A 26,066-nucleotide genomic window follows, 5' to 3' on the forward strand; every position below is an offset into this window, starting at 1 on the left:
ATATCATTTGTTTGAGAGATTCAAACCTGAATGTTTATTATTCTGTAAAAGATTAAATATTCACCAGAGAATGGTAGACTTTATTCCACAATCCACATTCAGGGTTAGGGTTATCAGCATTATGTGTTACAGCTTATGTCATACACTCTTACAACCACACATCCATTATCAAATGGAAAAAAAATGTCCGGAGAAAAGTCAAGTATGTGGATCATTCTATATTTTCAACTTTAGCTCTGCTTCTCACAAAGTTGTGGCATCTGTTTACAAGGCTGGCTGTCTTGCTGTGATATAGCCTTAGTTGGCTGACTTGGTTAAACACCAATTTCCCACCCCTCCCACAAAGAGTGCCAATATAGACCACTGTGTGTCTATATAAAAATTATAGTTATTGATTCAGCGGGAAATGCAACACCCAAGCAGGCAGTCCTAGCCAAGTTTTAAATCATACTACAATGCATAGGATCAATGAATTTTATATTTTCTGGCACTTAATACATAAGTAACCCAACTGTAACCTGTTTTAAAGAATTTAGCAACTCATCGAGGGCTAATTTTCAGTGTACTGCAACACCACCTTACATCTTGCTCTTTGCACTCATGTATATATCTTCTTAGTTTTTCTTAAATGCAGAATAAGTGATTGTTTGTATCAGACCGCCTTTGCATAACGACAATTTCTTTGAAGTTACTTAATTTTTCTTGAATTACAGCTTCACAAATCAAATATCGCCCACATCCTAAATATTCTCTAAATAGAAAATGCAATAAATCTTTATTAATTCTTTTCACAAAACTGTTTTTTTTTTTTCTGCCAACATGAGAACATCACTTTACACAGAACATTGACACAAGCTGTTAAAAGAACATATACTGACTACATCCAATTTATGCTGGCATTTACAGTTTCTCTTGCAATTAGTAAAAATCTGTACACATCCATGAGTACCACAAACTTATTGTAAAATATCTCAAGGGGAATCTGCAAATGTATGCTCACAAAACTTCTTCTACATAAATTGGACGTTACTGCAGATGAATAAGTCTCACAATGTATCTGCTGAAAATAATTCTTTCATTCAACATTGCACTACTACTGTTTTCAACTAACAGGACGTAAAAAGGTATTGTGCACATAGTTTTCCTTAAAAGTTTCAGCATATCCCATGCTTTCCGCACAATGTTCACTCAGGTGTCAGGGAGACCAAATTATGCATAGAATGCATCGCACCATCATTAAGTCAGATAGCTGGATTGATGCAACGACACCTGACCCTTGGCGTGAGAGCCATCAGAGTATGTCCGAGATGGAGCCACGGGCTGACCAGACAAAATGGCAATGGGCTGTAAAAAGCATTTGAGAGATACCAGACTGTGACTGAATAGATGGAATCATCCTGTGATGACCAGCTGGCATCATAGAAGCAAGGCATATGACGGTCATCCTGGGAACTTTATTGGTTGTTCTAATAGTTTTGTATACCGTACAAAATTGCAACCCTAGCTTTTTGCAATTTTGAGGGCACACTTGCAGTCTATGTTACTGCAACTCTGTCCAAATTTGTCAATTCTACGTTACTCTGCTCCTCTAGAGAAAAGCTGCTGACCATTCCTAGGATTAACTAGGTCATTTTATGGGCGTAGGTCTACCTTTGTTGCCCCAGCTATCTAGAATTTCCTTTCCCTTCAGCTGAAACATGCATCGTCATTATCAGGACTTAAGCAGCAGCTAAGACACAGTTGTTCAGTTGTGCTTTTTGAGTGATAGTATGTGCTTGTTTTTTAGACAATACAGAATCTTGTTATGCTATTTTTACAATCAAAGTGTGGGTGCAATGTTTTTGTAAAGAGCTGTGAACCATTAGGGAATGGTGCTCTGTATCATTATTATTATTTCCTAGGATGTTTTTTCCACACTGTTTTTGGTATGACGAAATCGTCTTAAATCACCAGGGTTTTTTTTTTCATCCAAGGATGCATGGTGTTTGTTCATCTATAGTCAGCTTTCTCCAAAACTCTCTTTGCTATGGACTTGAAGACAGCAGTCTGAAATTAAGTAATAAGCAGTTCTATAAAGCAATAGATAAAAGATAAGTTCAAGGTTTTTTAAATGGTATCTACAACTTTAAATTACTTAAACAATTTATAAGTCTTCCACAAAAGTGTCAATTAAAAATAGTTTTTCTGAAATTAGCCATTTTACCTGTGATCCTTCTGGGTCTGCAATAACAACAGGTTGTCCTGAATCAGACAGTTCACATATATGCTTATCAAGAGGTATTGAACCTGTCAAAATAAATGCAAAACAAAAACCACCAAAAACACTTGTGAAGGATACAAAAGTGTACTTCATGTCTAAATAAAGTTAACATTTTATGTTCTGATATATTCATTTTGTCCTCTAGACAAATATTTCATAACAGGTTATCCTGCATCAGGCAGTTTACATAAATACACACAATCTGTCAAAACATCAATACACACATTAAAAGATAAGTTCAGGATGCTACTGCAAATGTTTAGCCTTGTAAATGAGCTGAAGAATAACATTATTTTTCAATCTGCTAGCACCACACTTAATTCTGCAATAATTTAACTCATAGATGTTATTTTGCAGAATAAAGCTTAAGTTGTTGATGTCACCACAAGTTAGAGAGTCTATAAGTTAGACATGTCAGCATTGTAAAAACATACCTAACACTTCTATTCCCAGTTCTTCTGCTAAGGTGTGAGCACCATCATGACCAAAGATGTGTTCAGTATGTCCACATTTTGGACACACAAAGACACTCATATTTTCCACCATCCCAAGAACTGGGACATGGACTTTTCTGAACATAGTTGTGCCTCTCCGAACATCAGCCAGTGCTATATCTTGTGGTGTTGTTACCAGCACTGCACCTAAAAAAGAACAATGAATGATAATTTACTAATTAATCTTTTACCATTTGCTAATATATTAATGGTTTAAAACAGTTGGAAGGTCTAAATTTTGTTTCAGTTTAAAAGTTTCTTTTTTATTTCACTATCTACATTAATTTAACATGTTCTCTTTACCACTTTAATAATAATAAATGCAAGATTTATCTAGCACCTACACACACTTGTAAGGAGCATGTCTTTAAGCAGACGAGTAGGGAAGTGGCAATAAGCAGGAAAGGGAGAAGTAGTTGCTCTTTCTTGATATAATGTCAATTTGGACAGCTAAGGGTGGTAATTAGCACATGCCCATCTATTTTTATGAAGTCATTGCTTTGAGCAAGGAAGTGCATGATACTGATTGTATGTGAGCATAATCCACGATGTCCTTCACCTTGTCATGCTCACCAACAGACCAACATGGAATTGCCGATTTTTCTTGGATTGGTACATTATCTGTTCCACCATCTGCATTGCATGCTGGGAAAATGATATTTTTCACTGCTTAAAAAAATAGACCTCAGAAGGGACTGTAGACACCTAGTACAAAAAAAAAAAAAAAAGCTTTTGCAGATAGCAAAATAGGCACTTTGTCACTTTGCCACGTGAATTGATGCCCACTTTTGTCATTTGAAAAGTGAGAACAATGTACTCTAAACAAGATGGAGTACCATCTATATGTCTGTCAGCAGTGGGAATGAACTGAAAATGTTAAGCATTATTGTCCTGCTTTTAAAATTAAGAACTGGCAATAACAATTTAAAAATTTAGTTGCCTCCTTTTCTTCTTTATCTTTCTCTTGTTTTTATTAATATTGTACAATGGAAAACTCAGGCAGTCGAAACCCTGATAGCAAGCCATTTCTCCTCAGCTTTCTCTTTGCCCAGTTGTTCTCAACTCTACCACAAGTACTGATCAGGAAAGAAACATGCCTTGGCCATCACTTGTGACTATCCTGCATAACTGTTGAGCTAGATGAAGGCAATCAGTGAAAAATGACTACGGTGTTTCCTCCTACCTTCCCTCACCCAAGCTGAACCTATTCTTTCCTTCCGGAAAAAAAAAAATTCAGCCTTTAAGTTAGGTCACAGAAAGTAAACAAAGCATATTTCTTTATAATAAATACTGATCCTTGCATGTATTTTCATTATTCAATGAATTATCTTCATAATCCAAATACAGCACTGCTGTTGATCTTATTGATTTAGACATTTATATTATGATGAAACAATATGAAATAACACATTTTAATATTAAAAGGATATAAATTATTGGATTGAATGTCATAATAGTACTTATGAACCATAATTTTGTAGCAGTACTAGATTTGTTGGATAAAAATGACCTATGACCAGGTAAGGTATGTTTTTGCTTAACACTGTGTCAGCAACAAAGGTCACATTACAGATAGAAAGTTAAGAAACAATAATGCATCACTTAAATATTAAGTGCCACCAGTAAAATCTGGAGTAATTTAAAATTTAAACATGCAAATACAGCTTTTAGAAATAATAACTGATAATGAAGTATGTCAAAACAAGTTATACAAAGAATCAGATGGAAAAAAATGGTGTTGGACCTGCTGAACTGCAGGGCAAAAGGTGCTCAACTGGAAAAAGTACCTGTGTGAATGTGAGCTCAATGCTCTGTACACAAAAGACCACATGCAAACTAGTCAATTATCCAAGAAACAGAAGCAAAAGGAAACAGCTAAGACCATCGCAAACATGAACTAAAAGCATGGACTGCTATTTTAATCCTTATATCAATCTCTCCTGATTTGTTTCTTCCTTGCAGCACTTTTTACCATTTTATCACCATTTTACAAAATGTGACAGTATTACTAGCAATCCTCATTATCAGTATCAAAGACAACCTAAATAGAACACTTAAGAATAAAGAGCAAACCTTTTAGAGGCAAATTCTGAGAGATAGACAATTGGACATCTCCTGTTCCTGGTGGCATATCCACTATTAGCCAATCCAAAGGTGCCCAATCAACCTGTCTGTATGGTGGCAAAGCAAATAAAATAATCATCTTTTATTTTCTATGTACAAACTCCAATATAAAAAAAAATATAAATGAAAATAATAATGGAATAATGAAGTAGACATGAAAGTTATCTATCCGGATGTTTGTCTCTTAAGGACATGCAGTTTGAGTGACATTTATTCACATTTGTCCTCATCAAGCTACAGCTAATACATATATCACTGCCTAATACTTCACTGCTTACTCTGGGGAACCTTTATTTCTCTGAGAGTTATTTGGATATTTATAAGATCATTTGCGGTCAAACAAATTTATAAATTAGCCCGCTATATTTGGTCAAGCTACAGTTTCACTGCCTTGGCAGGGCTAGACCAAATAATTTCGTGGGGCTTATACAGCCCGCATGCTGGACATTTCCCAACCCTGACCTAAAACATTAATGAGGCATCAGAGAAGATAAAAAAAATGCAGGCAATACAGATAGTTATCACTACACACTAGATGAAAAGTTCAATGCATGGCATAAGGTAAAAAGAATGTTTCATTTTTATTTGTACATATATACATTGGTGGATCTGCCCAAGCTCTAAAAATTTCCTAAGATATATATTACAGCAGAAATTATTTTCCACAAAAATGTTAAAAAAATTAGTGTCAAAAAAAGATATGAGAATAGACTTTGGAAAAGAAATGCTGTTGTTCTCAGTACGATACAGAACAAACCTCTTGAGATTGTTGACTCCTTCAGGTACCTAGGATACTATTTTTGATTGCTAACTTTGATGGGACATGAACACTGAACATAGCTTACCTTCTTCAGCAACAGATTCTTTTTCAGTTTCTTAGCCATTTTTCCGTCATTCACTGAGTCTTTTATTTTTTTCTTTGTCTGATAGTTTGTAAAATTTTTGTGCTTGATAGGAACAGTTTAAAAAGTATTGTTCATATTTAGTCACTGGTATCAAGCAAATGCTTTTGGCTTCTGTTTTTTTTCTTTACGATCAGCAAATGTATGAAAATGGCAATTTTGTGTGTATGACATGGTGTAGGTGTGTCTTAAGAATGGTTTGGATGTAAGACTATTTTTTTCTTCTGGTTTTGCTTGTGTTGAGCTACAGTGCACCTCTTGTTTTATCTTGTAACTAGCACTTGTTCTGGGTTTTTAAAAATGTATAACCGAGCACACTTTCTGAGCTATAGATAAATAAAGCTGGTTATTGTCACTGTCAACAATATTTATTTCCTGAATTTGATTGATGCTAGGAAGATTGGCCATTGTGCATGCACAAATGAGACACAGAAAAGTCTCTTACAACATATTCGAACATTATGGGTATGCATATTCCTACGCAATAACAGCATATCATTTTCTTAATGATGAACACAGAATGGCTTGTGAAAAAGTCTTTTTATGACATTATAGACAAGTTAAAATAAATCTGTATAATTAAAAAAAAATAGTAATTTTAAAGCCTGTGGTGTAGTTGCGGCCCCACACTCCACTGGGGGTGATTAGGAACAAGAAGAAGTAATTTTAAAGCAAGAGATCATGAAGTAATAATTTACAACAAACCTCAAAAGCCTATCAATTGCAGACATGACCATCAGCCCTCTCCACACCATGGCTGCTGCTTCATCGACCAAAAACCCCATAGACATACTATTTATAAGAAAAACACACACGCGTGCTTATTCTATAATAAATGTAACTGTTTTAGTAGGTATTCATAAAAAGATACAACTCATGACTAAAAAGGCAAATATAATGGGAAATTGTATCACTTAAAGTACTAAGTAAATATGCAAATATATTTTGGTATTAAAGATAATTCTAAGCATGAAGAATTCCTGAAGCAATCTTAGGGCAAGATTTGATTCCATTAGCTCCTCTACCTGAACGTTATGATCCTGAAAACGCTGAAAATATTCAAGAAACCCTTAACTGCTATAATTTATGTTGTTGCTTATCTTCAACTGTTGGATTATGATGCAAAATTTGTACTGCCATATCCACAAAACTCTGTAACAGGAACAAGCCATAATGTGTCGCCATGACAACTATAGGTGATAGGAAGGCTTAATGTGTTAAATCTCACCATTTGATTCCATAATTGACCAAAGGCTCCATCTTCTTATCTGTAGTAAACAAAAATAAATGAATCACACTGTATCAGTATTATCAAGTTCCATTATACTGTAGTTCACCGACAAAAATTTTTTAAAAATCCATTTATAACTACTGGAGAACTTTGTCTGACACTCACAATCCCTGATTCTGCATTATGTCAGACACCAAAAAAAAAAAAAAAAACCAATGCAAAGTGAGACTATTATAATCCCTTTTTAATGATGATATGACAAAAGCAAATCTAATCATTTTTTAAAATTAGGAATATTTAAACATCTTTAACTTCTTGAAGCTTTATTAAGAAGAAATGTGAAAATTGTAAATGCCAATAAGATTACTGAAGAAATGATTTTTAAGCCATGTGGATGCCTGGTAACACCTTACATTTACTGGTCATATGGTGATGGGATCAACCCCATTATCATATCAGATATATACCAACAATGTCACTTTCACAGTCATCCCCAGCTATCGCTAGACATACAATCGCAACCACTCACACACTTGCTACAATTGCAAAGCCTCTGCTAGAGGCAGGACATGACGTTCCTATTGAACCCCTTTTGTGTGTAAACCAAAACAAAGGCAAAATGTACAGTACAAACAACAAATTTATTAGCACACAGATGAACTGTTGAGAAAAAGGAAAGAGAATATATATATATATAAAAAACCAGCCCTATGTTTCAAGAGGAATAAACTAAAACCATAAATATAAGTATATATATATCTGCTCACTCACAAAACCAAACAAAAGGAATGAATCATGTACACCTGCACAGACTGTGGTGAAGATCTGAGAAAAAAAATTACAAGTTCTTATCTGTGGCCTTAAAACTGAGCAGACGACAGAGAGACAGAGAAAATTTCTACTCAGTTCTTTTCTTTTTATAGTACTTGTAGAGATACAAATCCTTGACGTCTTTCTTGAGAAATAATACCTGAAGACAACTGGGTTCAATCCAAAGCAGCTTTCTTTTCTGTCAATAATTTACTGTTATACATTGCCTTTTATCTTTTAAAGAAAGAAAAATAACAAAACCCTTTAAAAGGCTTACATATACTGACCACAGTTTGCAGGAAAGAAACTTAAGAATAATGTAGGTATTCTAATAAGTCTGTATTAGTTTTCCTTTGTTTCTTACATTTTAGAACTACTTCTGTTTGCAGTTGCTTCCCATTGAAATTAAAATAAAGCCTTTTATTATATTGTTAGACCATGGACATGTAAAAATTCGAACAGAAAGCCAAATCTCTCTACATCCAAATTTCCAAAAATGGATGAATATAAGAAGGCCAAAATACAACATACACAACCTGTAAAGTAAGAGAACAATAGGTCAACTTTTTCAAGCACCACTAGAATTGTGAAGTAAGTCTGAAAATGAATGTAAAGGCAACAACAAAAAATGAGGGGGATAAAAGTTGGGATATAGGCAAAGATTTCTTTGGCCTAAACAAGCAGCTATGAAGATGAGCTATGTAACAGATGCTCTTTACAATGAAAAGTACCACTGTTCTCAATATTTCTACTTTAAATTAAAAAGAACACTTAATTCAAGAAATAAATTCTCACCTGCAGTCAGTAAAGGCTCACCAGATAAATTCATGAGTTTTGGTATTGATGGACCATAGATGTCTGCATCAAGAATGCCAACCTTAAATTTCTGCGAAACACACAAATACCTCCTACTGTTGCTACTTCAAGACTATTAACCATTTGCACAAAAGTGAATAGGATGATAAATCTTTTTTCGGTAATCCATTAAATACATAGATGATGTTCGTTTCAATGCTTATTTATATCTGAAGATAGGTGTGCATAAACTGAAATCAAGAAGAAAACCAGTAATTTTAAAAGTTTAAAACCAAATATTAGGCAATAAGAAAACAACAGATGCAATAAAAGAGTAAAAAAATGAATTTTTTGCTAAGAGCATGCTCATTAGGAGTGTGAGTATACACTATAAAAATTTAGTATTTATTATTATTATAAGGTATCTACATGCAGGTGGGCAGGGGGCATTTTCAAGTCAGTTTCTAGGCCCAGGCACACACTGAGCACTCTAGCCAACACTGTATGGTGCTTTACTCAGATGCCATGACATAGTTTAAAAACATGACAAGCATACATAATTGTGAAAATAAAAATTATGAAGTTTATTCTTTGGATAAGAAAACTATGAAGAAACTTAAGAGTTTTACTAACTTGTTTCTCAAACAATATTATTTATAAGTAAACACTGACTCACGGGATTATCAGCAGCAACAGCAAGTGCAAGGTTAACTGAAACAAATGTTGGTTAATGCAGTCAGATATTGTAATAATCACTTCTTTTAGTTTTTAATTCTTTAGTGTTTCATTAATAAAAGAAAGGAATCTATACTTAGAGTTTTTAGATTTCTGTGGTCACATCATGTCACAGACTATACATCAATAGCTCCATGTTAACATGCATACACAAACACAGAGACCATTAAAAATGTTTGTTTAAATTCTAACACACTAAATAGACACACCTGCAACTGTAGACTTGCCAACACCACCTTTACCCGAAGCAATGCATATAATGTTTTTCACTCCCTCGATAGGTTGCTGATGCGGCAAGCCTTTGGCCATCATTTGTCTTTTGTGGTGGTCTAGTTTTTCTTTGGAAGCAGTATTCTTAATACAAAACGAACTTAAGCATAAGCATTTGGAATTTGAAAAATGCTATGTTGCTATTAATCAAGACATCTGAATTTAAGCTACTCTTTGCTACTGTTCTTATGCAAACTATAATACACTTTGTCATAACAAATGTATGACCTCTCATGTATGATTAAAGTTGCGCTGATATTGTAACCTACAATATAATGTGACCTCACGTGTATATGAAACATTTTTTTATAAGTTGCAGCCGGCTGCAGATCAGTCTCGAAAAAAAAACATTTCTAATTTTAACAGTCAATTAAAATATGATCGGATCATGGCTATTTTAACAGTTGTTTGCTAGGAGAAGTATAATCACGTGTTGAACTGTATCATCTACTGTGTTAGTGCATTTCACTGTTAGTGCATCTTGTGTCTCGACATTTCGAAAGTTGTCTGATAACATTATTGGCTTGAAATTAATTATACACACTATGGCGCTATCGTAAGAAGAAAATTGTCGACAGTTCCATCCATTTGCTTCTTTTCTCCAAAAGGGCACTCGTAGAAACATGGAAAGCCTCATGTTTGACGACCCATAGACGTTATGGACGACTCAAACAATGTTTGGTCCGAGTGTAACAGCTAGCGGAAACAATTCCTGCGCGTGCGCATCTACGGGTTTCGTGACCTCGTACAGTCAACAGCCCTGCGTACCGCCAGCCAATATGGACTAAACCTCCAAAGCACTTCATTTTTGAATGAAGTGAAAATTGGGGGCTTTCAGGAAGGAAACCAGATTGGTGTTTTTCACCAAATTCTGAACACTGAAGGTAAGTCTTGAGAACAATACACACTGCATCTCTCTGGTTTTGGTTGTCATTACAAGAAAAAAACCACCCCAGTCAAAACTTATGTTGCTTAAACTGTCAGTGGTTGACAGTACCACTTTAGCCAGTCTAGTCTACCTACTTTACATCATTTTTATATTCTTTCTCATCTTCACTCACCGATTAACCCCCCTTTTTTTCCCTATTTGTTGCAGAGCAAGTTTGTGTGGAAAACCAGCGAGAATGCACATCCAGTGAGAATGCACACACTGAAGGTAAGTACCAACCAAAATACAGTGGCATTGAGAGAAAAGTTATAAGTTATAAACATTACAAACATAACAGAACAAGCAATAAAAGACCTGTCGCTAAACTTTCTCAGAGGTTAGATGACGATGTCTGATTTTTGCATAAAATGAAAAAGGAAGACATTCAATATATATTTCAGAATTGTAAATATATTGAAGACTTTTGCAGAAACTGACTAAAAAATGTACAAATGCATCAAGGATGATTATCAGCAAATATCTGGTTTTAACTAATGTAATACAGACATAACATTGAAAACTTAATGCATGTACACAAATGAAGGGATAAAAATTTGCAGAACAATGGCTACCCTATAAACAAATTGTTACTGGACATAACTACTGAATTAAGAGTAGATAAAAGGTCACATGACTTTGTGATGGAAGGTATTACGAGCAGTTTTTTAGATGAAAGAAATGCACAAGTTGAGATATATATTTCAGATAGCTCTGACTGGGGAAAAAACTATGTGTATACCTTTTTTTCTGGATGGCTTGCTTGGCTGAAGGATGCATGAATAAGTGACTGTAACCTTATGTGCCTATGTAGTCTGATTTATATTTTTAAATATTGTAATTTATGTTATGGATCTACCCAACAAGATAAAAAAAATGTGTCAATGGTTGGCAGTACCACATCAGCCAGTGTAGTCAAGAGTACCTAATGACTTAATATCTTTTAAAATAGCTTTCTTATTTATTCTTACTGGCTGATTGATGTTTTTCAACAAATTGTTGCAGCTCAAGTTCCTTTAAGAAATGAAGAACATGTACCACCTGAAGGCATGTATCAAGTAAAATAGACATTGCATTTCTTGGTTTGGGTTGTCACTGTGCTAGAAAAACTATCCCAGTCAGAACTCATACCAAATACAAAAAGAAAAATACAATCACAAAATGTACAATAATTTAATTTCAGAAAATGGCATATATAGGAAGTGATCTATTTTCAACTGCAAACATTTAGTACAAATAAAAAAAAAACTAAGCAATATAAAAAACGTCACTCAACTTTCTGTATGATTGATAGTACCAATTTACATGAAAAAGTTGTACCACAGTACACCACATTTCTGAGTAAAGTATTTGTAATAAGAATGAAATTAAAAAATGGTAGAAAATATGTTACCTTCCTAAACATCTTTAAATGTACTTGTTGGCATCATACCATGAATTGAAAAAAAATGTTCTTACAGGTGTTTCAATATGGACTCACGAGAAGGTGTTACTTCTCATTGAGCTTTACAGGGAACATCGTGAACTGTTTTCAAATTCAGCGATAAAGCGCCATGAAGTGTGGCGCAAAATCGCCTCACAAATTCAGGCGAAGGGCCACCATGTCACAGGTGATATGTGTGACAAGAAATTTAGATCGCTGCGAAACAGGTGTGTGGTGACATGATACTTGTTTTTCAACACATTTCTCTACCTTTATATTCTACATGCCTGCTTGTTCATAGCCAATTGTACTTTGTAACACCATTATTTTTCGTTACTGATACCACTGTTCCTTTACAGGTATAAAATTATTGCTGATGGGAATCAGTCATCTTGAAGAGGGAGAAGGAGGTGGGAGTATTTTGATCTTTTAGAAGACCTATTCACTGGAGACCCAGCTGTTCAGCCACTGTCGATTGTCGAGACGCTGACAGGAATCCGTAGGTTGCTTTTATAGTCACTCCATTTACAGAACTTTTATTCACTGTGATGACATTTTCTATACTCCATAGTAAACATTGCCATACCCTAAAGGTTTAACAAGGTTCATAAATATTTCAGTTGCTGAAATATATTGAAGTGCTGTCTATTTTACAACTCAAAACATAGTACAGAAATTGAAGTGTAAACAGATTATAAGAGATGTTCTTGTTATTGTGGTTTCCTTTACAGAAATGAGACCGACTATGCCACAAAAGGCACTGGGCCCATTGTCATTGGCGGCACCATCCACATCAACATCAATATTCACCGCACAGTCCCCATCAACTCCCGCATCTCCATCAGCATCGACTGCACAGTCCACATCAGCCAAGTCCCCAAACCCTGATTTCTTGGACAGAAGGAGCAAGAAACGGAAAAGAACTGTGGCAGGACCACCACAGTGGTTTTTAGACTATACTCAGAAGCAAAAAGAAGATGATATGTTTTGGTTGCCAAAAGTTAAGCGAAATACCGACTATCATTGTGCTAGTCTGCCAGAACCTATTTTGCTATTTTGTTGCTGGACTTAAACATGTAACATCACAAAATCCATGTAAAATCTTGGACGATGCACGAAAGATGAGTAAAAAAAAAAAAAAGGTTCCTGTTTCAAGGAAAAAATCACTTGACGTCTTGAGTGAACGTGAATTTAACACATTCCACCTTTATATGAGAAGCTAGCTGATGATGATGATGGTCATGGAATGATAACTGCATTTTGTCCTGTTAATCCCTTCAATTCAAGATGTGTGTGCAGATCGATGTACATATAGAATGAAGCACATGATAAAATCTCCTCCCCGTAAAAATCACTACGGTCTCCAAATTTAAGACATATAGGTGAATAGAATACATAAATTGGCGTATAGGCTTGACAACAAACAAAACGAATATAGACAAAGAAATAAAGTTTGTCAAAGGGTGAAGTGAATTATTTTGGCAAACCAAAGCAACGTGTGGTTAAGCTATAGGTGAAAACAGCTGCACAAAAGTTTATCAAATGTTCATCATCTTTGTAGGAACTTATTACTCCACAGAAAGAGTTCCATTATTGGGAAGATTTTGTCTACATTTATTACAAATGAGACAGGCATTCTTTGAGACAATACTTCTCTTTCAATTTCTTATGCTTTTTCACTATGAATTCAAGAACTTCTTGTCCTTACATCTTTAAGCTCTGTTCACGTTTACTAGATTCTTTACCCCCACTTCTGTACTTATATCTTTTTCCTTGTACTTCAAGAAAGGTTAAAGCTGTTGAAGATAAAGCACCTATATCCCACTTCACCAATAGCAGACAGCATCGTTTTGACTAAAGCAAAGGCCACTTCATTACAGGTGTAGACTGACTGAAGCAGACGTCCATCAGGATGTATATGGGAGATATATATGTACATGACACCATTAAAAACCATGCAGTATTTCTACATCAGAAAGATTTGATTAATGTGGTCTTTTTTTTTTTTTTTATTCATTAGTACGAGCTCAACTCAAACCACGTTTGCAATGTTCGACAAGTTTATCCTTTCCAGAAGTATACCCTTATTAAAATGTGCATCTACATAAGTGTACACAAAACAACGTGTTTAATATGTGCAACATATAGGTGCTAATGAAATAGAGACGCACCATTGGAGATCAAGCATATATGTGTTCAAGTGAATAATAGAAAAGCAAATTTATAAAATACAAGAATATTAATACAAGAATTATACTTAACACAAGATTTGCAAAATGTTTACTGTCGCATTCAGCACACATGTGCATCAGCATCTTTTTTATATATGTGGTTTGTCATATATTAATATGATTCATGCATTATAGAAATACACTTATAAAAGTTATTAAAAATGTCAAAAAATATAATCACCAGTATAAACAATGTCTATTCCAAGTTTAGTATGCTACAGATGATTCCAGTTTGGTGATAATTTAGGCACTGGAATATAAACAAAATATAGCTGTCTAATCAAAGAAAAGTTATCACAAATCTATAGCTATGCACATTTTTGTAGAGACAACACTTGTATGCACACTCAAAAACATTGCACTCTCATGTTCTGAGAATAACATTTATCATAAAATCATCTGCATTAATTTCCCATTGTTACTATAATAACGAAGAACAATCTTTTAAGCATGCACTATACATGCCCGAAAGTGAATGTGCAAGCTATATTTTAATGTTGTAATGAATATCATTTGCAAGAATAATTAAAAACAATCAGATGGCACATAGCACAGACATAGTGTGAAAATTTTTAATACCCTTCATTACAAAACTAAAACGTAATTTTGAGTTTTCACATATCTGAATAAATTTAGTCACCTTTGTAAGTTATATTGTCCTGACAGAATTTGCAGAAGACTTAGGTGTACAGCTGAGGGTAAAAGACCTATTCATCAGTGAAATCTTCTTGTCAAAACTGTTGTGTTGGTAACAGAAATGTGTTTATCAACAAGAAATGTGTTAAAGTATGGCATTAGTTTTAAGAATTTTTAAATGATTGCCTACTCTTTGGATTCCTGTATAAAGAGTGATCAATAAAATCCTATCTCATTCTCAAAATTTGATACACTCAAATCATCCATACAACCTACTCATGGGACTGGGGTGTAAGAGTTAGATAAAACATGCTCAGCAATCTGGACAAGGGAATTATTAGGTCGAAATGATGCCCATGTATATATTCTTGTGGAATTGGTGACAGGTGCTGGTGTTGGTTCTGGAGTTGTGACTTTGTAGATGAAAATATCAGCAGTAATGCACTGGAATGCCAGCACAAATCCAACCACCAGTATGTACCAGAACAACTCACTTCCCTAAAAAAAAGTAAAGCAACCATAGACCAAGAGAACATGTAATACATAATACAGTAGCGAGCTGCATTCCAAAACAAACACATAATAGTGATAAGTGTAGAGATTCCAGATGTTTTAATTTAATATTGCAATTGTTGATGTTCTTTGTAATGAAGAACAACTTACCAGATCTCCTCTCCGATACCACCAGTTCTGAATAAAAATGACAATATAAAAGGCTTTAGAACTGCAATTCACATTACTCTTTTCACAAAAATTACTTAACGGTTCTGCAGCATAGATAAACAGAAGTATTCTACTAAATGATTGAATTACAGATGGAATATTTCATAAGACAGTTAAAGGTGGACAAAGGGAATAAGAGAAAGGAGGTGAGAGAGAGACCCATAGTGCATAGAAGCTGGAAGCACTGCACAGTCAAGAAAGAAATCTAGCTTGGCAGTTAGAAAAACATAAAGAAAAGGTAACATTTGGCTATTAGAATACATGATCAACACAAAGCACTGTGGCTAGAACAATTTCCTTATGCACTTCTTAAGATTTTTTTAAATTAAGCATCTTATCCATAAGTTATTCAGCTTAGACAATTTTGAAAATTTACCTGCTTATGTGATCATGGTAATTTTAATCATGTGGAAAACTCTTTCAAATGATCACACTTATTTTAATATATTAATATTAGTCACTAAACTGAGAAATACTTACGATGACTATTCCAACAAAGGTACTGACTGTAAAAAGAAAAATATGCCAACGTGATCAACAAATGCATATTAGAAAATATACATCCAATGCTGTTTATTTCAAATATAACAGTTTGTATTATGCATTGTAACATTATCAAAAGAAGAAACTACATATTCATATAAACATCTTAAAAAAATACTTTTTTCACATCATTACTATGGGGAAAAATTTAGTGTATACACATTAATTTTTACTTACTACTGAAAAAAATAGACTTACTTTTCTAGAACAGAGAAAATATGAATTCACTAGTCAAATAATCCTCACTTACTAAGAGTGTTGCAAGCAAGCAGATAGTAGGATGAATTGTCATTGCCTTTGACAACACACAATATAAATGTGATCTGGAAGAAACAAGTATTGACAAAGAAATAAAAAATGCAAAAGAATTTAAGGAAAACATAGGAACAGCAATAAAAGTCTAATTTGTTAATGTGCTACAAGCATTATACATTCTGATTTGTAAAATGCTATCACGATACTTTTATTTTCCTACTTGTTGATTCATGCTTTTATTTAATAATTTTCAATTGATATCTAGCATCAAGATGGGATTTAGATACAAGCTGGGAAAACACTAGTGGGTGCCAAATGGTGAGCCCCTACATATGACCAATTAGAAAAATATAACCATGTTATAAATTTTTGAAAAATTTCAGTTTATTTAATCTAACACTTTGATTATTCATTTTTATATATCATTACTTACCAATACTAGCACCGTTACAGCTGCATTAACAATGCGAACACTCCATACCTACAGAAAATTCATTAAGAATGATCATTAAAAAATGAAAAGGCATGGCAAAATTCTGTACTTACTTTTAAGGTTTTTTTAATTCAAAGCATGCATACAAAGTTGAAAAAAATATATGTGGACTTAAAAAAAAAAGCCCATTGGTCTATACCATGAGATGATAAAATATATACCACACAAATTGATGGCATATATCTTAAATACTATACAAATTTATTTATGGCACAATATCTGATCAGACTATGCAAAAAACAAAATCAGAACAGTTGATACATTTCCTGAGGAGCTAAACTGTAATTACCATGAATTTAAGACTTCATTTCTTGGCTCAAATTTGATATGAGAAAACCAGCATCAGAAGAAACATTCAGACTACACCTCAGTGACAACGTTGTGTGGGGCTATGGAAATGATTTAGGGTCATATGGAAATTGGAAATCATGTGGTCTTTCCTTTACAAAAGTAGTTTTAATACATCAAATTTTTATATTTTCTGGTGTATAGCACAAAGTCATCTGGTCTTGCCAAAGATGACGTGCATAACAGTTGCTGCAGCACACTGCAAAAAGTGAATTTATTGAGTGGTGTATTAACTAATGAAGGATTTACTTTGGATGAAAATGCAATGAGTTCACTTATTCTCCCTGTTATAAAGCATTCTGTCATATTTTTCAAGTTCCTTCATGTGTGCTCAGTGATTAACAGCAATTGTATATGTGACTGGTGTAGTACCAAAATAACATCACAAAACTGTTGAGTTTAGAAATTAGGTGCTTGAACAATGGGTATCTGGTATGACCCCACGTGGGAGTGATGCTTGAGTGGATTGAACAGAGTGGGATGTGGAGCTGTGTGCCATTAGTAAACTGCCTTAAATAAAACAGGTGATAGGAATATTTTTAGCTTTTTTTATTGTTTAAAATTATACCTGATGCTGTAAAGGCACTTAGTTAAATTTAATCTCCGCCCAGCTTGAGTGCAGCGCACTGGTTGAATGGAGCATTAACTGCTAGTCCTCCTAAATATGATTTTTTCTCAAATTTTACTGCAAATCAAAACTACTTGGTATGATTATGTCTTATTATGCTTTTTTTTTCTTCACTCTTACAATTGTATAGGTATTCAGTTGAAGTCCATACAAATACAGAATTGAACAAAATGGTTTGCACAGTTATATATATAGGCTTTTATACCAATGAGTGGATTATGGGAACAACTTTAACAAGGGAAGAATCATTATGAATTAAAAAAATATTACTGAGAGTAATATATTCTAAATCCGGATTTAAAAAAAAAAAAAAATAAAAAAATAAAGCTTTAACCCCCCAACCCAATCTAACCCGTAACCTTGCATATTTTCTGGTTTATGAAAAGTGTAAAACCCTCCCAATGTTGCACCGGTTTTAGTAAACTACTCGGGGGAAACATAAATAAAGGGTGTTGGGTACAATTAACATGGCAAATACTTCGAAATGCAAGTTTATTTTTGTCTGATAAACATTTCAGACTGCCCTACTTTCGCTTTTAATAGCACACAGCTGCTTCGTGCATTTCTCGCGCATAGTATTATAATGTATTTAGCCGAAAAATACTTATTCTTAATCAACATCTGTCCTTCTACCGCACTCACTATCGTCGGAGATAATTCGAAGTAAACACCTTCTGGAACGGAGGAGTTTGCCATTGTTGTCATATGACTTCAGCAATTGACATCTCGTGACGCTTCATTCCGGAAGCAATAACTGAATCAGATTAAAGACTTTACATATCAAGAATACAATGCAGAGAAATACACAGATAACGTAAAAAGTTAATGTAAATATAAATTCTTAGAGATATTAGGAGATGTATTTACTTGGGTTAAGAGTGTATATAGAATATTATATATATATAGTGTATCCGAGTATATTTTCCGTGTCAAATGGTACAGGTACACATTCCTTACTGAACAAGCCGAGTGAGAAAAAGGTTAATAATAGGAAGACATTCAACAAGATGAAAATAGCAAATCTTTAATCTTTTTTGTCATATCAAAAACAAAGATTTTATGGAAAACGAAAAAAAGTAACAACTACAGATGACGAAGGAAAAGAGTTTCCACCTAAAAGTTATTTTGTACTGTTGGGGGATGGTGATCGATGAATGAAAAATAACAGCCAGAGGACGGCGAGGTAATACTGAGGTAATACTAGTTACCTCGGCTGCTTTGTGAAAACAGATACTAATGAAGGAAAAAAAAAAAAAAACGGCGGAAGAAGAAATAATTGTGTCACCTTCCACATGCCTCGACTTATATAAAGTGAATCAATTGTATACACTACGGCCATTATAGGCAATGAGATCTTTCACATTTAAATGAAATTGTTGCATATTTATTTAGTTTTTGTTCACTCAGTACGTAAATCGCATGCCAACACAGGTTTTTAAAAAAAGTAAGATGTCATACGTTATATTAAAATAAGGTGACCAGACGATTCGGGGGCGAAAGCGGGACACGTGCCGATGATGGGGTCGTCACCGTCAAAAAACGCCGAAAAAAGTGATTTTTAAAGACAACCGGGTCATTTGATGGACTTGCCAGAAAGCCAGAAAGCGGGACATAGGGGGTCCAGCCCGATGAGCAGGCGGAACACGAGGTCAAAAGCGGGACTGTCCCGCCTAAAGCGGGACGTCTAGTCACCTTAATTAAAATGATCTAAATGCTAGATTTAACGAACCGCTCATTCATAATTATAAAAAAGCTTTATTTGATTTTTTTAAATTTTGATTTCATATTACAAGCAATAATCATAGCAGTGATAAATCGATGGAATATTGTACGGAATCTAAAAGATGGGTAGACAGTTGAAAGGGGGTGGGATGACGTACATTATACTTACGATTGTTCCTAACATTTTTGTAATATATTATTACTGTTGGGTCACTAAAGATAGAAATGCTGTGACACCTCTACAATGCATCAACATGAGCTCATTAGCTACACCGATCGATCATCTGCACGTTTGCCGCTGTTGGAATTTGGGGAAGCAAACCAGGATTTTTATCAACTTATCGGAAAAGGAAAATTTCACTGGCCTCCTTTCTCCTAGCACCCATACATGTACTTGGTTAAGCTCGCCGCAAGACGTGGAGCATCATTTGATCTTCACCTACAGCGCTCCCAGAAAACATCTTTAAATTTTGCACTGGACACTCCAGGCATCAAACCCACTATACCACCTCAGTCTGTCGTAAGTATTTTACTGCCGTTGTTGTACCAGCCGCCCCACCTCCTTCACTCCCCTGCCCACCCTGAACAAAACATACAAGCAACACCAGATTTATCCATTTAAGCAAACTCGCCTTGTGAGGCTGAGTCATGAAAAGTTGAATAAGAGACTTATTTACAGTCCTGCGAATTATACAGCGTTGAGACTGCTTAGAACTCTCTTAGTTGAATGAAGGGTACTCCACGCAGTGACCGAAAAATATCAAATGATCAAGACTCAAGAGTATCCCTCTCCTAGGGTTTCAAAATGGTACCTTTCAATCAAATGTACAGGATAGAGAGCACCTGGAGAAAGGATGGACGGACGGTCGCTCCGTTGTCATCAGTATCACGTGGAAGCCAGTCCATAATTCAAATAATTATTGCCGTGTATGTATAACATCCAGTGCGACAGTTTTGCAGTCCCAGGACTGAAACTCAAGCAAGAGCGATGCATTCATCCTTTTTTTCTAAACTGGACACAGCTCGTCAGCGCTATTCACCTGTGTTGTTGAGCTATTCACATCCAGTTAGCCCCAACAATGGCCCAGACACGTTTATCGTCCACGAAGGCAATTTAAGCGACGCTGACTGCCTGTAGTTTGTTCCCCTTCTTCTCGAGTTAAACCTCCGCTTTCGCTTCGTTAGGTCGTGGCTAGACATTTGTTTAACAAGCACTAAGAAAGTATTTCTCTAAACCTTCTTTAGTTCCTGTCCTCGTCCTTGATTCCCTGGTCCTCTCATGGCCCCCGTCTCAAAGCAAGCACTGGCTCAGTCACTGACGATTGCTTTCCACTTAACTTCCCTCGGACATGTGTGATTGTCATTACCAGTGCAGCTGCAGTAAATTCGCTAATGATTATGAGTGACACTTTGAGTTGTCGGCCATTTCTGAAGACATGGACCATGGAAGAGTAAGATTTGCACTTATGCAGACACCTTAAAAACATTAGTAATGTATACATGGGCTTTACTGTTGCTTGTAATGTAACTCTAAAGTTCTTTGCCCTGCAATTAAATATTCAATTGTATTGGCTGAACCGAAAAGCAAGCCACATAGAAGGACTTCACAACGATTGCCATGCTTGCTGGTGGGAGGAGGATCATCAGCTTTATCCGCCAACAGGAGCGAAGAATCCAGCCGAGGGGGGAAACCCGATGTTTTCATACAAACGAATAACGCGTTAAGCAGGCAGTTCCGCGGTCTATCAGATAAGTACGTGGACGTAGAGACAAACGTGACAAACCCCGTTGACGCACAGCAGCTAAAGGCCGGGCGTCCAGCAGCGCAATAGTAAAACACTGCTTACATCTCTGCTGTTAGCATCGGAACGTCCTTTTATTAAATCTCGTCTCATGCGCACTGCATGTAAAACCTGCTCGCAAGACTATAGCCTTAGTGGGCTTTTTCTGTTTATTCCTTTTCATCATCCCTTCCCCGAACGGTGCATAATCCCACAATCGGCACAATGGGAATCGATAACCTGTGATCGTTTAAAGTAGCCTATGATTCCATTCATCATACTCTGCAAACGGAAAAGCCAATAGTAGTCGGAAATAATTTAAATTAAACGTGGTAGTATTTTGCTATCTTCGTCCAAGTCTCAGGTCATATGACCGCATTCTATATATATTTTCGAAGATCCCGTGACACTTCGTTAACAGCAATAGAAGAATAAACCAAATACAGACTTTTCTACTAAAGGATTAAACATTATGAAAATGCATTCAAACATCTTTTAAAATATATACACAAAAGCAAATATAACTATTCATGAACTTATATAGATACATACATAAAGACTATATTATTACAAGCAAAAAACGCTGAAAGATGTTTTTTTTAACATGAAAGGGATCCAAATTGCCCAATAACAAGCCAATTGAGAATACAGCCGTTTAATCTTTCTAAGATATCAAGAGGTCCTAAAAGAACCAAAAAAAGAGGTGAACAAAAGTGAATAGTAGGTTATACCAAGTATATTATGTGGGGAAAATGTGTACACGGTTTAATGGTTTCAGGTTCTAGTATGTTTCCTAAATTAGTGTCGCTGCTGTCGTCTACCTTATACCGATTACATGTCGAACAGTACTCGGGCAGTGTTAACACGAACTGTGGTCTCTCTGCTCGTCTGCAAACAGCAGTGCATGAAAATGTTTAAGTGATCGAGGGTATGCAACAGGCAGACGTGTTTATGATGTGTTTATATCTATATATATATTATTTCTGCCGATATGCTCACAGATAAAGAGGGGATTTGTTTGCTTTAGTTTTTTTTTTGGGGTGGGGGTGGGGTGGGGGTGTTGCTTTTATAGTTATAAATGACAACTCTAAATATTGTTAAATATTAACTAAACTTTATTCGTGGTCACTGTCCATGTACAATTTGGATAAAATAAGGCATCATTTACACGCATTTTATTACTTAATAACATGTAGTTAATGAACCCAAATGTAAAAAATATGTATGAATATGTTAATATTTTGCAGTAGTCAACTGTTCTCACTATTTGAGATTAAGAAAATAATGAAAGAATAGTGTTTTCCTATCGTGATACAGGAAAATGTCTGCAGAAAACCAACCAATTTTGTCTGGAAATGGAAAGCCAGTTTCAAGTACAGAAACAAGTCCTGTGTCCAGTGGCAGTGCTCTATTTCATGATAGTTCCCAATCACCAAGTGCTGTGAGTCTCATTTCATAGGAGATGTGGATGATAAAGGGATAATGGTACTGACATCTCTGGCCAGAGGCATCCACGCTAATTCATGGTTGCCTGTGTAGTGCAGTGTATTTCCCCAGCTGACCCATCTGTTAAATGGGTACATGACCCTCTAAAGTGTTGGGGATGGGAAGACAGCAAAGAAGAGAAGATGGTTACCACCCTCACAAAAAAAAAAACTGGCTCTGAGATATGTTTAGTCTCTAGTGCTTCATTCCCTAGTTTTGCTAGGCTAGCAACCAAAGGAAAGGTTACAGACAACATTTACCTTGCTTTTTTCCCTTTCTATTTTCACCTTGCCCTTTGATCACAGTCTCAACTGCAATCATAATTTTGTACAATGCAATATATTATGTGTGTAAAATTGCTTTATAATGCATGTCTTTCATGTGAATAGAAACATTTGTTTTGTTTCATTGTGAGTCATTATTTCAAAATGTTAATATAGTTTGCAAATTAAAGCATAGAAGATACAAACTATTATTAATCCTATTTTGTCAATCAGAATATCTAATGTTTGTGTTACTTTTCCCAAAATACTTTTAGCAAGAAGATATATCATAGAGCAAAATAACTATACAAACTATTTCTCCTTTTTTTCCTGCCATATACATTGATGTTTTATTTATAATATATATCAAGGACTTAAACTGTTAGTTAGCAATGTTTCCAATAATGAATAAAGTGTTTCATCGCTTTGGGTTTTTCTTTTTCCTAGAGACTGTGTCAGCTTCTGTTTGTTGCCCTGGTTGTGCTTATGGTAGTGGTAAGTATGAAAACTATTTGAGATAATTATTACCTATGTGCTTTTCAGAATAATTCACAATGGAAAAAATGTCATCTGAAAACATGAATAATTGTTACAGATGTGCTTGATTATCAATTATTATACTTATATCAAAATGTTTAATATAGCTTTTGAAGAACAGCTATAGATGCATTTAGTAAAGTAAATCTGATCAGTGATGTATATAAGTTATAAGTTAATATGTTAAATTTTAAGTTAAAAGGAGGCTTTGGAAATTTAATATTACACAATCTGGCACAGAATTGGTTTTAAAAAACTTAACAAGAGGAGGGAAGGCAAATTTATTGTAGATATTATTGTGCAATAATCTGTTTTAGAAAAACATCATCTTTGTTTTTTTGAAAACCATGCAGATTTTAAAAAATCTTTTTATAGGCGATTCTTACATTTTTTTTAACTTCAAGATGTTATTCTCACCAGTAATTGAGTTAACCTTTAAATGCAGATTTCAGTTGTGCTGAGCATATATCGTGGAGTTGTAGTCAATGAGAATGGTTTCATGTATTTCCTGCTTGGCCTTGGTCTTATTGGTTTTGCAGTTCTGGAGATAATCATGGTGAGCTACTCTGTAATATCTTGTATAATATCTATAATATGTTCCATTTTCACTTGTTGTGTTAAACATAATGTTAATTATTATCATGGTGAGAAATGCAATATCTGTTGCATTTTTACTTTTGTTAACTGCTGACCTTTGGGTAAAATGTAACAATTTGGTCAAATTTTGAAAAGAAATTGTTTTAGTAAATACTTAGTATTTTTTCCCTCATTAGTTATAGATTTCTAATATGTTTTTCTGTGCAGATAATGTTTGTCAGGCGTGGAGACCTTCCCAAAGGGAAGACATGGTTTCTGTACATTGTTGGAGGAGCAGTCATTCTGCAATCAATTTTTACAAATGTTGTATTGTTTGAATAGTATATTGACATGAAAGTTATAATAAGAATAACCAAATAACATGAAAGATAAATGCTATATCTATAGCACATCTTGTAACTACAAATATTTTTGTTACATCTTTTGGTGTTGAAGAGTAAATCCATGATGTTGAAATCACCTATTTGCCTTTCTTGACAATGTCACTTTGATCATTACATATCTATGGTTAATTAGTAATTTGTTTAAGGGTAAAGTCTAAAAATATTCTGGTTTTTAACACTTTATCTCTTTTGATTGCCTAGAGCAGTTGCCAAATTTTCCTAGCGTAGTAGTCCATCATTACTGAAAAGTTTTGTTAAATGTTTATAGAGATGGCTGTTACTTTACTAAGACTTGTTTTTAGTTTGATTTCTTTTTTTTCCCAAAATATACTCAGGCTACATGCATTAAACATATATTTTCTAATCTTTCATCAATAGGTGTGGTTAGCAGGTTCGATACCTATGAATTTGTGGTTGCACACCTCTATAAAGATGTTTGAATTCTTGAACATATTTATAAGAAAACTATGAAAGCTTTTGCGAGCTAAGTAGGTCAAAGTATATATAAATTGTTCAATTACATGAAGCAGAGAAGTACATGGACTAATACCCCAAGTTAATAAACCCCCTTAATATGTCTGTATGGGATTCTAAGAACATCCAACAGTTTCAAGGAAGGTTCTGAAAACCCACCCTCAGTTTTAACGGGGGTTCTAAAATTCCATGCCATACTTTAAAAGAGCTTGCATTCCTCTTTATGTTGATCACTGAGTTTTTTTTACAAGCTATTATGTGCAATATACCTGTCATTCATGTAACCAAATGACTTGTAATATAACTTTGTAAAACATTTACTATTCTGTAATGATTTTGTACAGTTTTTGACAAAAATTAGTAGCTGGTGAAAAATTTTTTACATTTTATTTTACAGTTTAAAATTGTTGAAAGGTCTCATTGCTTTCTTTATGTATAAAATGCTTTATGTGAAATGTTATTATTGGATTATGACTTTAAGAAATAAATATATTTTCAGCATGTTATTCACAGAACTAATTTTGTATACCACCATTTGCTATATAATATTGACCTTCACACTGCTTGTTGATTGCACAGAGTGTACTTCTTGGATGATTCTTCCATGCTAAATACATGCACAAGACTGTGGTTTTCACTGTCACTGATATGTCAATTTCAGTCTATCAAAGTGAAAACTTTGTTTCAATCTCAATACAAGAGAGAATTACCCAAGATCTGAGTCACCAAATACCCCTTGTTCTTGAGATACAAGACTAGAAACGTTACCTTCACTTGAATGCTCTTATAGCTGTTGAGTGTTAAAAGATGTGTCTTTCCTTCTGAGTGTATGCGATTGACATCCTTGTCAACTGATGATGAAAAACGCAAGTCAACATAATGTTGAGTTCTTGGAGTAAATAAACACAAGTGGGAATTAATAAGCGCAAAATTTCAGCCGAAGGTGGACGAATTGCCCTGAACATGTTAACAAAATAGTAACAAAGATGCACAACCAT

At 34.7% G+C, this 26,066-nt stretch overlaps 3 protein-coding genes across 5 annotated transcripts; 1 reads left to right on the forward strand and 2 right to left on the reverse strand.

Annotated features, from left to right (window-relative positions):
• Nucleotides 1-198: 198 nt before the first annotated feature.
• LOC112553465 (iron-sulfur protein NUBPL-like) lies at nt 199-10,355 on the reverse strand. Of its 2 annotated transcripts, none has more exons than XM_025220697.1 (10): nt 10,166-10,355; nt 9,561-9,705; nt 9,293-9,327; nt 8,617-8,707; nt 7,009-7,048; nt 6,486-6,572; nt 4,828-4,925; nt 2,695-2,901; nt 2,204-2,241; nt 199-2,046 (listed from the first exon to the last, which is right to left on the reverse strand). In XM_025220697.1, exons 1-10 carry the CDS (start codon nt 10,256-10,258, stop codon nt 1,990-1,992), a joined length of 891 nt encoding a protein of 296 aa, XP_025076482.1. In that variant the 5' UTR covers nt 10,259-10,355; the 3' UTR covers nt 199-1,989. The 2 variants fall into 2 exon arrangements, with proteins under 2 accessions (XP_025076482.1, XP_025076474.1); XM_025220689.1 differs by having other exon boundaries at nt 2,204-2,286; nt 10,166-10,350.
• A 3,599-nt stretch (nt 10,356-13,954) lies between these two features.
• Nucleotides 13,955-18,580, reverse strand: LOC112553477. Its single transcript, XM_025220710.1, has 6 exons — nt 18,469-18,580; nt 16,791-16,838; nt 16,353-16,425; nt 16,040-16,065; nt 15,500-15,526; nt 13,955-15,334 (listed from the first exon to the last, which is right to left on the reverse strand). The coding sequence occupies exons 1-6, from the start codon at nt 18,529-18,531 to the stop codon at nt 15,113-15,115; spliced, it is 459 nt and encodes a 152-aa protein (XP_025076495.1). The 5' UTR covers nt 18,532-18,580; the 3' UTR covers nt 13,955-15,112.
• A 3,424-nt stretch (nt 18,581-22,004) lies between these two features.
• Nucleotides 22,005-25,574, forward strand: LOC112553487. Of its 2 annotated transcripts, none has more exons than XM_025220747.1 (5): nt 22,005-22,049; nt 22,647-22,770; nt 23,525-23,572; nt 24,060-24,170; nt 24,419-25,574. In XM_025220747.1, the coding sequence occupies exons 2-5, from the start codon at nt 22,651-22,653 to the stop codon at nt 24,530-24,532; spliced, it is 393 nt and encodes a 130-aa protein (XP_025076532.1). In that variant the 5' UTR covers nt 22,005-22,049; nt 22,647-22,650; the 3' UTR covers nt 24,533-25,574. The 2 variants fall into 2 exon arrangements, with proteins under 2 accessions (XP_025076532.1, XP_025076522.1); XM_025220737.1 differs by lacking the exon at nt 22,005-22,049 and adding an exon at nt 22,096-22,257.
• The last annotated feature ends 492 nt before the right edge of the window (nt 25,575-26,066 follow it).

Source organism: Pomacea canaliculata, linkage group LG1 (assembly GCF_003073045.1).
Source record: "Pomacea canaliculata isolate SZHN2017 linkage group LG1, ASM307304v1, whole genome shotgun sequence".
Taxonomy (NCBI): Eukaryota; Metazoa; Mollusca; class Gastropoda; order Architaenioglossa; family Ampullariidae; genus Pomacea; species Pomacea canaliculata.

Bases quoted from the DNA above. Each gene is read 5' to 3' on its own strand.
- LOC112553487 (XM_025220747.1), top strand. From the start codon at position 22,651: ATGTCTGCAGAAAACCAACCAATTTTGTCTGGAAATGGAAAGCCAGTT. The intron at 22,771-23,524 runs GTGAGTCTCATT...TCTTTTTCCTAG, and splicing joins GTTCCCAATCACCAAGTGCT to AGACTGTGTCAGCTTCTGTT. The intron at 23,573-24,059 runs GTAAGTATGAAA...CTTTAAATGCAG, and splicing joins TGGTTGTGCTTATGGTAGTG to ATTTCAGTTGTGCTGAGCAT.
- LOC112553477 (XM_025220710.1), bottom strand. From the start codon at position 18,531: ATGACAACAATGGCAAACTCCTCCGTTCCAGAAGGTGTTTACTTCGAA. The intron at 16,839-18,468 runs GTGAGTGCGGTA...AATTTTCTGTAG, and splicing joins TCGAATTATCTCCGACGATA to GTATGGAGTGTTCGCATTGT. The intron at 16,066-16,352 runs GTAAGTGAGGAT...TTCTTTTTACAG, and splicing joins GCTTGCTTGCAACACTCTTA to TCAGTACCTTTGTTGGAATA.
- LOC112553465 (XM_025220689.1), bottom strand. From the start codon at position 10,258: ATGAGGCTTTCCATGTTTCTACGAGTGCCCTTTTGGAGAAAAGAAGCA. The intron at 2,287-2,694 runs GTATGTTTTTAC...TTATTTTGACAG, and splicing joins ACTGGGAATAGAAGTGTTAG to GTTCAATACCTCTTGATAAG. The intron at 2,047-2,203 runs GTAAAATGGCTA...ACTTAATTTCAG, and splicing joins CAGACCCAGAAGGATCACAG to ACTGCTGTCTTCAAGTCCAT.